This window comes from Stomoxys calcitrans, chromosome 4 (genome assembly GCF_963082655.1).
Source record: "Stomoxys calcitrans chromosome 4, idStoCalc2.1, whole genome shotgun sequence".
Classification (NCBI taxonomy): domain Eukaryota; kingdom Metazoa; phylum Arthropoda; class Insecta; order Diptera; family Muscidae; genus Stomoxys; species Stomoxys calcitrans.
In genome coordinates, this window is record NC_081555.1 from 155,936,476 (window position 1) to 155,947,624 (window position 11,149).

At 37.3% G+C, this 11,149-nt stretch overlaps 1 protein-coding gene across 1 annotated transcript; it reads left to right on the top strand.

Annotated features, from left to right (window-relative positions):
- The first annotated feature begins 261 nt into the window (after positions 1 to 261).
- On the top strand, positions 262 to 10,728 carry LOC106096055 (uncharacterized). The gene is made up of 2 exons (XM_013263580.2): positions 262 to 640; positions 10,215 to 10,728. The coding sequence occupies exons 1-2, from the start codon at positions 406 to 408 to the stop codon at positions 10,469 to 10,471; spliced, it is 492 nt and encodes a 163-aa protein (XP_013119034.1). The 5' UTR covers positions 262 to 405; the 3' UTR covers positions 10,472 to 10,728.
- Positions 10,729 to 11,149: the final 421 nt, after the last annotated feature.

Genomic DNA, 11,149 nt, shown 5'->3' on the forward strand with positions numbered 1-11,149 from the left:
ACTAATGAACAAAATCAGGCATGCTTTTAATTATCGTAAATGTCTCTGGTAATTTGTTGGTATTTTAATTCTAATGCCGATCATCGATAACACGCTGCGATAAATATGGGGGTATGAAATACACTATCTCCGCGTGTCACAAAACAAAGCTTTTTCTACTACTTGACAAGTGGTCTAAGTATCAATGGCAGCAGCAGTAGCAGCGGCAGCCACCCCCCAATATCGTGTGGCGCTTTAAGCGATAAGACAAAAACAGCTGCTGCTGCTCCATTGTTTGTTTATAAAAACCTTAATATTTTTTAATGTTAACTTCAATCGTTCTGGGATCCTATCGAAAGAAACATCGATAAATAATACAAAAAAAAAAAAAACTCTCGCACACCTATTTTTTGTTGCACAATTTAAATGGCTTTCGTTGCAGTGCATTCGCGTAAAATCGTGGTGGTGGCGTTGTTCTTGGCCATCGCTGGCTTTTACATTCGCGAAGTGTCCTCGCTGGACCTATCACACGGCGGTATTATAACGGTGACAAATGATACACGTTATTTTGTCCTACATCCAGATTCTTCCAAGGAAGTTTTCGACAAGGAGCACTATGCCAAGGGCAATATAATGTTTACATCCGGTCAACGTATTGAAGGTAAATGTTGTACTCCTGCTACTTCCATTCCTTATATGCTTTTTGTGAAATGTTAACATACATATGTACATACATTGGGGCATTTATCTTACAGCATTCATTGCCAAATGTGTTGTAATACATCAAGTGTTTGTCTGAATATAAGTGTGTACTTGTTGTGGAAAAAAACCATTTAAAAAAAGTATAAAATAAAAATCCTTTTGAATGCCTTAAAAAATACTCTGGGAACAAAGATAGCCATAAAATATCGGTCAATTGCATAAAAAAACAAAAACAAAAAATTATTCAAAACAATTTAATACATGAAACAAAAAGAAAACCAGACAATAAAAGGGAAAAATATTGTATTTCAACAAATAAAAACAAAGTCATATACTGTCCTTTGAAAAAGATTTAATAAAATTTTTTTTCTTCTAGTGTTATAAAGTTTTCCGAGAATATGTTAAAAATTGGTAATAATGTATTTTAGTGGTTGATTAGGCATGAGATCATGATCATGCTAATAATAATGTCTCAAAAAATTTGTCTTTCCTTCTGAAAATCTAAAAGAGAATATTTTTAAAAAAAAGTTAAAACTAGAAACAAGTACAAAATTGACAAGAAACAAGTACAAAATGAACTAGAAACAAGTGCAAAATGAACTAGAAACAAGTAAAGCAGTGCCCTTTGTGGACAACAAAAAATTTGCCCACGAACATCATTTAAGGAAAAGCGGCTAACTTCTCACATATCAATAAGCGCTGTCTGGTGCCCATTAAATTATTGCGAAATAAGACGGGCTCTATTCTTCTCTGGAACACAAACAAAAGTCAAACAAAAACACCCAACAAAGACAACCGCTGCAGTGTTTTATTTTAGTACCATGTAGTGCTAGACTAATCGTTGCCTATTATCTGTTAACGCATGATATCGATAACTTACCAGTGCAACCTTGCACTGACATTCTATCCAAAGCATCTGACCTGCACTGGATAGGACTAAAATAAAACACAACAAGCATTGAGGCAAAGTTGATTGATGCCAATTTTTCGAGCAATGCATTGAATTTGCAATTAATTAAAGCCCAATTTATACTGACGCAGCGACATGTCGCTCTATTTTGTTCATAGAACTCAGTTCGGCTTCTTCAGAATTCAGAAGTTCGCATTTTATTCGTCAACATTTGACAATTGTTCGGACGATAAATTGAAGTCAGTACTAAGATTTAGGAGAGGATAACCACTAAACCCAGGATTTCAGCGTCAAAGTCGGACATGCTAACCTCCGCTCAACGATGGCCTTTATAACTCAAAGGTTTCCATACTAAGGTTACAAAAATATTCCTTTTTTTTTTTGGTCGAAAGATCTAAATACGGACATTTTCTTTAAATTTAAGACGGTATATACTAAAGGACAGATTCTAGTGAGAAAATACTAGAACTACTCTTGGATAAACCCTTTTACTGAGAACTGTCCAACGAACAACGTTGGCACTGATATGCATTCTATGCTGCTTTTTGGGTGGTCTCGTATGAATATCGCGTCACGATAAATTCGTAACTCACCTGACCATTTTCACTGTTCGTTCATCTGGTTTTCCACCTATAATCAAGATGCTTCAAAAGAAACGCCTTGAGCCGTCTAACATCCCGATCTGCCAGCTCAGAAGCGGCGAACCAAATCTCGACGCTGCTTTTTGGGCGGTCTCGTATAAATGTCGCGTCACGAATAAATTCGTAAGTAACGTGACCATTTTCACTATTCGTTCATCTGGTTTTCCACCTATCATCAAGACGCTTCAAAAGAAACGCCTTGAAACGCCAAAGCAGCGAACCAAACCTCGCGCTCTAATGAGCTTCCCTTTCTCACTCTGTACGTAACAGAAATTCACCAGCAAAGCAAGCGGAAACACGCCAAGAAAAACCTATAGTGTATTTTTCGAAATAGTCCCAGACACACGCAAACCTACCAGCATAGATACCCTCTGACAAGGGACGATTTTTTTTACGTTCAAGGAACGTCGCAGCTATTCCATGCCACAGAGGTGCTCCATAATGTGCGCAATCAACACACACATATGAACCGAACAGCACTACGACTTAGACCCTCAGAACACGCTTGACCATTCCGGCTACACCATTCATTATGTCCTTCTGCCTATCTATCTTCTATCACAGAAGTAACTACGTCCGAGAGAAAGTTCCGGAAAACCTATTTCGCCTAATCTCGTGAGTACACTAAGCCATGAAAGGCAATCAAACGCGCCTTCGAAATCTATAAAAAAAATTCCAAGGACATATTTGGCATTCCACTCGCTCACACAGTTCTGCACATGGATCCAGTTCTCCAAAGTGTTCTTTTCATTCCGAAAATCGAACTGATACGGGGATGTAACCTTTTGTAGTCCTCCCTAAATCATATTGCAAATGCTTTACACGTCTATTCAGTCATACCATTCATGCCTGGTGACCTTTCGCAATCGAGCCGGCAGACACTGTCCACTATCTCGACGTTTTCCAGACTTGAAGGGAGCACGATCATGATAGTCAAATCATTGATCCCCACTCTAAAATCACCAAAATCGCCCTAGCTAATACCCTGTTAGCCAACATGCCGGCATACGTGGTATATTTCGCGCCATGGATCATCTCTATTTTCCTGTAAGAATCTTCTAAAGTGAACTTCCCTGCACTTAATCAACAGCCGCTTGTACGTTCCAAATTTCTAGAGAAGTCGTTTGGGAATGAGGTAATATCCTCCGCATTGGAATTTCTTCCTCAGATGCCTGATATTCCGCCGCATCGTTTCAAGCTCTCGACTTCTACCAAGGAGCACAACATTCATCGTACTCATCCACTCGTCTATCTTAGTATTGTGATCATCAATTTCCAGTGCCCTGAAGTCATCTAAAGAAAATTGCTACGGAGCAATCTAGGTGCTGGAAAAATCGAATCGTTCAAATGGGTCCTGAGACCGGTAGGTATTAGGGAGACAACATCCTAATACCTTCCGCATAGAAGTCCCAGTTCACGGGTCGATCGCAAAGTCTCCACCTAAACCGGTTAGCACTAAGTGCCGCCTCATTTGTAGCCGTAGCGTCAATGTCACTAACGCCTGAAGACCCATCAGTTGGAGAACGTATTTTTAAATTCAAAAGCTGCCCTTGATTAAAATTTACCTATTTTGATTGCCGGGGCACAGACAAATTCCAGGGAATTGTAAAGCAGATAAGCCTGCAAGACTAGAAACTACACATTCTAGGGGAACTAGAGTCTGTGTGAATGCACCTTGCAACACTGTAAGCGGACTCTTCGAGATCGTGTCAAAAAGGCAACCTTTGATGTAAGGCCACTAATTGGCGGCGGTGAACGCTCCAAAATGATGTGGCCCAATCCGCCTACAATTTTGCTGTTCTTGGCTAAAACAGAAGTCTGACACATTATGTCCACAAGAAAGCTTAATGTGTGACTAGAAAATTTGCAGGTAACGATTTCTGCAGAAGCTGTGATGACGTCGAAGTGGTAACCTTAGAACATCTGCTTGTGCTCGCCCTGCATTAACAAAGAAAATTCCACTTAAGTTTTTTTTTAGGACTTTTCTGAATTAATGGGTGTGAAAATTCACAGGTCATTAAGCTATTTAAAGCGATATGAGTGGTACAACTGTAGGAACTAGAAGGCATCTTCTTCTCCTGTTCCAGTGGTAACACAATGGACTAAAATGTCTATAGGAGTCTGATTACAAACTCACATCAAAGGCTCACACAGATTGAACGCGTTGATGAGCGTCGCGTTCAAAATTGCAACTCTGCAATCAAATGTCAAAAAAGTAATTCGCAAATTTTTTATTCATATGTGGCAGCACAGAATGACGCTCGCTTTCAAGTGTCAAAGTTGAAAATTTTTTGAACTTTTCAGCGCTGCTTTTGGCCAATTTGTGGCAGTTTTGCAACGCGACGCTCAAAAGCTTAGCTCAACGCGCTCATTCTGTTTCGGCCTTGAGTCCTTACACATTCGAAAGGGCTTCTTTGTTCTCCGATCGGTGGTGCCTGTGTGTTTTCCCTGCTTCTGTAACTCCCTTTGGGTTAAATTCAAGATAGGAACACACGTACTTCACTTCGTATTTCTTTATAGAAGTCCAAACGCAGAATGGTCTTCCACTGACGCCCTTTCTGACTTTGTTGTTGTTATCACAAGTATTTTGGAGGATTTTCCGAACAGTGAAATCGTTGTCGCTGGGACTTCAATGTTTAAAATTCCTCTTGGCTTTACCATTGCGACCCCACAAGTCCGCAGGTCCAATACGCGATAGGATGAACTGACACATATTCCGTGTGTTCAGGGGCACCAGCATAATGTTCTTGACCTTTTCTTAATCTTGATCTTTTCTTAAGAAGTCAATGTTCTTGCACCTCTTGTTAACTCGGATCACTGCATTGTTTCAGCATATTTGTCGTATTCGGTTCTTAGTACCGTTTCCGTCTCCAGTCCCGAAGCATTAATTTTTTATATACGAAACAGTACATTGGACTGAGATCAACGCATTCTTCCAGCATTTCAATTGGAAACTTTGCTTTCTTGATGACAATATAAATGCTGCAGATGAGATGATGGAACGCATAATTTCCATTGGAATGAAGACATTTGTTCCTACTAAGATGGTATCGATTAAGACTAGCGACAAAAGTTGGTTTAACCAGATCCAAAGAGGTGGCGTTCGAATAAGAATGCCAATACAGAACTGATGCGCAAACAGGCAAGAACTTCGTGTGCCAGGGTACTTAGACGCCAGAAATTTCTTCACGAACAACGCTCACGTGCCATTATTGCTTATCCAAGGAGAAGAAAGAGGTTTTGCTCATTTGTAAGAAGAATTAGGGGCAACTCATCGGCTATCCCGACTCTCGTTAAAGATGACCAAATACTCACTGACACGGTTGATAAGGTTAACCTACTGGCTGAGATGTTTGCGGGGAATTCTTCCTTGTCAGAAATCGATCAATGACTCCCGACGATTGAGAGCGTATCAAGTTCGATGCCCCAGATATTCTTTCGAACACGTGGAGTCAAAAGGGTTCTTGCGAATCTCGATGTAAATAAATCCCCGGGCCCAATGGTATATCGACACTTGTTTTCTTGCTTCGACTCTTGTTCATCCATTACGCAACCTTGCTTATGGTGCCGGAGTCTTTCCAGCGTGTTGGAAGGTTGCAAACGTGCAATGTTACGGAGAGCATGGTCAACCACCATCTTGTGATTTGAAATTATTTTGAATAGTACATCCTAATATTCACATACCAATATGTACGTGACAACACTCGTAATGGGCATGTTATCTTGTTCCAATCTGTAAAATATGCAGTATGACAATTGAAGACAAGCTTCTGCTTTATCGACATAGTCACTGAAACAGATACTGGTACAACAGATAAATCGTCATCGTCGACGGGAAAACACTTGAAAACTTGGTGTAAATATTTTACTGGTACTTCAAGTCCTTGAAAATGATTACATTGAAGAACATGAGCAAGGCGTTTGATTTTTAAGACCTTCCTCAGAAACTATTTCGATCAAGTTCTGTGAAGTGTTTTTTTATACTGTTTTTAACCAATGTCTCTGACTATATATATTCGTAATATAAATTTGACGTCGGAGTTTTGTTATTTTAATCGTTTATTTCATTCGAAGATAAATTCACTTGAGTTCTCTGCTTAGTATAGAGCAGCAGTTTGATACCCTTACATGTACGTCAGCAATTTTCAATTTTGTAAATTAATTTAATTTAATCATATGATATAATTTTTATTGCACAAAAAAAAAAAAAAAAACAAATAAATATTGACTTTTGTTTATAATGAAAGAAATATAACGACGAAATAAAATTTTTCTACGCGCGGAAATATTAGTTCCAGGAAATCCTTTGTTATTGAAATTATGTTTTTTTTTAACAGACTTCTATTGTAATTGAAAATGTGTCTGGTAGTGTTGACATTAAGAACAGTTTGTGGAAAAGATAACGATATTGAAGAAGTGTGCAAGATAACTTCTTTTAAAGTAATTTAATAGAAATTGTAGCATTAAAATGATAAGATCGAAACATAGAGACTTTCTTGCAGCTTAAACTGTGATGTTGGTGAAAAGTTAAAGACTGGCGATTACTTTTCCCTTAGGGTGATTGGAAAACTCTGATTATTTTATGTATTGATGAAATTTTTTTTGGAAGATTTTGGGAATCATTGCGAATGATTTTAAATTCAATTATGACTAAATCATTTTTAATGTGTCTTTATAATCTCCTAATCGTATGCTCACAATATTTTCCATAATATCAAAAATACTTCATGCGACCAATTACGATAAGTCATATCAATGTTTAATTTTATTATTTACTTCTAATTTAATTTGTATACAAGCTTATCTGTTGAATCCTAAGGTTGACAGCTTACTAAAGAAACAATAGCTGAATTTATGGTGTGTGTCTGCAAAGGTAATATGTAGGCACAAAAAAATAACAAAGTAGCATAGATCAATGACTTGACGTAGCCCCCCAGAAATTATTGGGTTGCCCAAAAAGTAATTGCGGATTTTTCATATAGTCGGCGTTGACAAATTTTTTCAAAGCTTGTGACTCTGTAATTGCATTCTTTCTTCTGTCAGTTATCAGCTGTTACTTTTAGCGTGCTTTAGAAAAAAAGTGTAAAAAAAGTAAATTTGATTAAAGTTCATTCTAAGTATTATTAAAAATGCATTTACTTTCTTTTAAAAAATCCGCAATTACTTTTTGGGCAACCCAATAGTATAGTCGCACGAACGAGGCAACCCATCGATCATTTCTTGAGATAACACGCTGATCAAACATACTCCTCTATAAATCGATTGTAATGTGTGCTGTCTGATTTATGGCACCGTGCTCTTGAAACCACATTTCAGTCCATATATTCTAATTCAGACCAAAAATAATCAGTTAGCATGGTGCGTTAGCGTTGTCCATTCACCATGACGAGTGTCATTGGCGCCGAAGAAGTATGGCCCAATGACGTCAGGATTCAAACCCCAGGCGTTAAGCATCATAGGCGGACATGCAAACGTCTGCGCTACGGTGGCCTCCAGTAGCAGTCAACGACTCCTAATTTTGGTAGTACATTTTTATGATTTACAGACGTTGTTCGTTCCTCTACATTACCATGATGAAAATATAGAGTTTAGTGAATAAATTAACAATGACAGTTCCACGATTGCTGTAAAAGAGCGTTCACAAATTAAATTCAAAGTTAATTTTCAAGTTTTTTGTTTGTTAGGGCGAAGATCATTAAATTTTACAATTTTTGTTTGATTCTCTTTCGAGTGATTGGATATTTTTCTTTGAAAATGGAAAAGAAAATCAGAGATCGCAACGCACAACAACCACTATGGGAGGCGTTTCGTAATTTGGTTTAGAATTACTCATCAGGCATATTAGGTGTGAAGGCTTCAAGGGCTGTACGTTGGTATGTTGTACATATACCGAATTTATTGCAAAAATGCCCCTATGATATAAATACTACATTATTCACGCTCGACAACCCTGTCTATTAGCTGTACCTGCCCCAATGCATGTGTTTTTGTGTAATGGCAGATTTTTTCTCTACACAATTACACTACTCCCATGGTATACACATGATTATGTGCACGTTGTATTGATGGCTTCGAACGCCAGACAACGGCAACGGCTCTCGCTGTTGCTCCGTGTGCCCAGGTTCGAATCCCCGCCATGATCTGCCGAATCTTTTCAATGGAAAAGGAAAACCAGAGATCGCAACACACACCAAACACTAAGGGATGCGATTCGTAATTTGGTTTAGGATTACCCATCAGCCGTATTAGGTGTGAAACCTTCAAGGGCCGTGTGTTGTATCTATACTGGATTTATTCAAAAAACTTCTCGAAAACCCTGAATCCCTATTGGAAAGGCTAATCAAAGAAATATAACAAAAGATCTGCTCGCGTTTTTTCCAAATCCTTTCCTTTTTTTCCTTTAATCATTTTTATACCCATAGGACCATAGGATGGTGGAAATATTCGAAATATTCCTCTGAGACCCCATAAAGTATACATATTCTTAATCGTCATGACATTTTAAGTCCATCCAGCCATGTCCGTCCATTTGGCTGTCAAAAGCACGCTAACTTTCGAAGGAGTAAGATAGGCGCTTGAAATTTTGAACAAATACTTTTTATAAGTGTAGGTCGGTTGTGATTGTAAATGGGCCAAGTCGGTCCATGTTTTGATATAGCTGCCATATAAGCCGGAGTTGGATCTTGACTTCTTGAGCCGCAAGAGGGCCAATTTCTCATCCGATTTGGCTGAAATTTTGTATGAGGTGTTTTGTTATGACTTCAAACAATTGTGCATAGTATGGCGTAAATCGGTTCATAATAAGATCCATATAAACCGATCTTGGATCTTGACTTCTTGGGCCTCTAGAGGGCGCAATTGTCATGCAGTAATTTTGTACAACGGCTTCTACCATGACCTTCAACATACGCGAGTAATATGGTCTAAATTAATCTACAGCTTGATACTGCTCCCACATAAACCGATCTGCCGATTTTGCTTCTTGAGCCCCTAAAAGGCGTAATTATTATCCGAATGGACTGAAATATTACACAATGAATTCTACAATGTTCAGCATTCAATTCATTTATGGTCCGAATGGACTATAACTTCATATAGCTCCAATAGCATAACAGTTCTTTATCATTATTCTTTGTTTGCCTAAAAACAGATACAGCACAAAGAACTCGACCTTTGTGCTATCCGAACTTAACGCACTCTTACTTGTTGGAGTTGACAATGCCACAGTCAGTTCATTCAATTTTAGTTCAACACTAACTAACAGTTATTAAATTAAGCTTACTACCGACCATGTTATTGTGAACTCAACATGAATGTGCCCATGAACATTCCACTAAGGAACAGAGTCAAACTTATCATATATGAATGAGTGCAGTCCGATTCAAGTTTAAGCTCAATGATAAGGGGCCTCCTCTTTATAGCCGAGTCCGAACGGCGTGCCGCAGTGCGACACCTCTTTGGAGAGAAGTTTTACATGGCATAGTACCTCACAAATTTTACCAGCATTAGGAGGAGAAAATCACCGCTGAAAATTTTTTTCTGATGGTTTCGCCAGGATTCAAACCCAGGTGCTCTGCGCTACGGTGGCCTCCAAAACATTTCTTTGCGTAGTTCATTCACTAATAATTTTCGTCGACGACAATATGCCTTTACCCATGCTTGGTAAAGTGTTTGCTTTTTCAAAGAAATAAATTTAAATAAAATTACTAACACCACCTTAGTTTTTAACTATTTCATCTATACTCATGAAAAGTTAGTTTTATTTGTACAAAGTTAATTTTCTAAACACTTATGAATTTTTAATTTAATGTGAGTAAAAATGAACTAACGTGTATTATAGAATCAACTCATGTTTACGATCAGTATTTTCCTGAGTGTATATGCAGCAGTATTCCCCATTCGTTAAAATAAGTTTTTTCATAAAATTTAATCATTATATTTACAAATTTCTATAATTTTTGTTTCCTCTTTTTCCATTTCAGGCGATCGTTTAATTCTAACCTACATGGATCAAACACAATACACTCGTAACGAGGATGTGGAAGTTTTGCTGCAATATCCTGCAGAAGGTCGCAAAGGATATTACATAAGTTTTGTTCTCATCTATGCCGATGTATCGACGACAGACTGTGATGCCTATTTTGTAGATGGGGGCATTGGGCAGACCTATTGCAAAATTTTGATCGCCTGCAACAAGACTTCAAACTTTGGTTATCAAATCTATTTGTATGGCTATTGATTCACAATATATGCTTGTCTATGTAAAGAGAAATGGAGAAATAGTAACAAAACAAAGATCTGTGATTCAATTGTAACTAAATGTGTCTCATTACAACAAAAGCAACATGTCTGCAGGGATGTGTTAAGTTTAATTTAGTTTCTGTTTGTTAACTTAATTTTATACATAAGCTTTATTAGTTTTTTAAGTTCTATTTGTAAAGAATGTTGAAAGAAAAAAATATATATTTAAAAACCAAAAAAAAAAAAACAACACAGAAACAAATACTAAAACTAAATTAGCTGATCCTAAACTTAGGAAGATTCTTGGGGATTCTTGAGTTACAATAATTAAGATCGAACTTCATATTGACTCTATCATAGAATGCATGTTTTAGCTATAAGCAGAAATTAAAAACTTATCCATATGGGATAAGAATTCTACCCTCCAATTTCTTTAGAAGTCATATGGACCGTAAGTAGTGTGTTGGGGCATTGGTGTTAGAGATGGAAAAATATCGATAACACTATCGATACACTGAAAAGAATGTAAAAAAAAAGTTTTCAATCAAAAATTTAATTGAAAATAAAAATTTTTTCAATTAAAAATTTAATTGAAAATAAAAATGTTTTCAATTAAAAATTAATTGAATCAATCATTTTTTTATTGAACCTAGATTTTTTTTTCAATTACGATTTT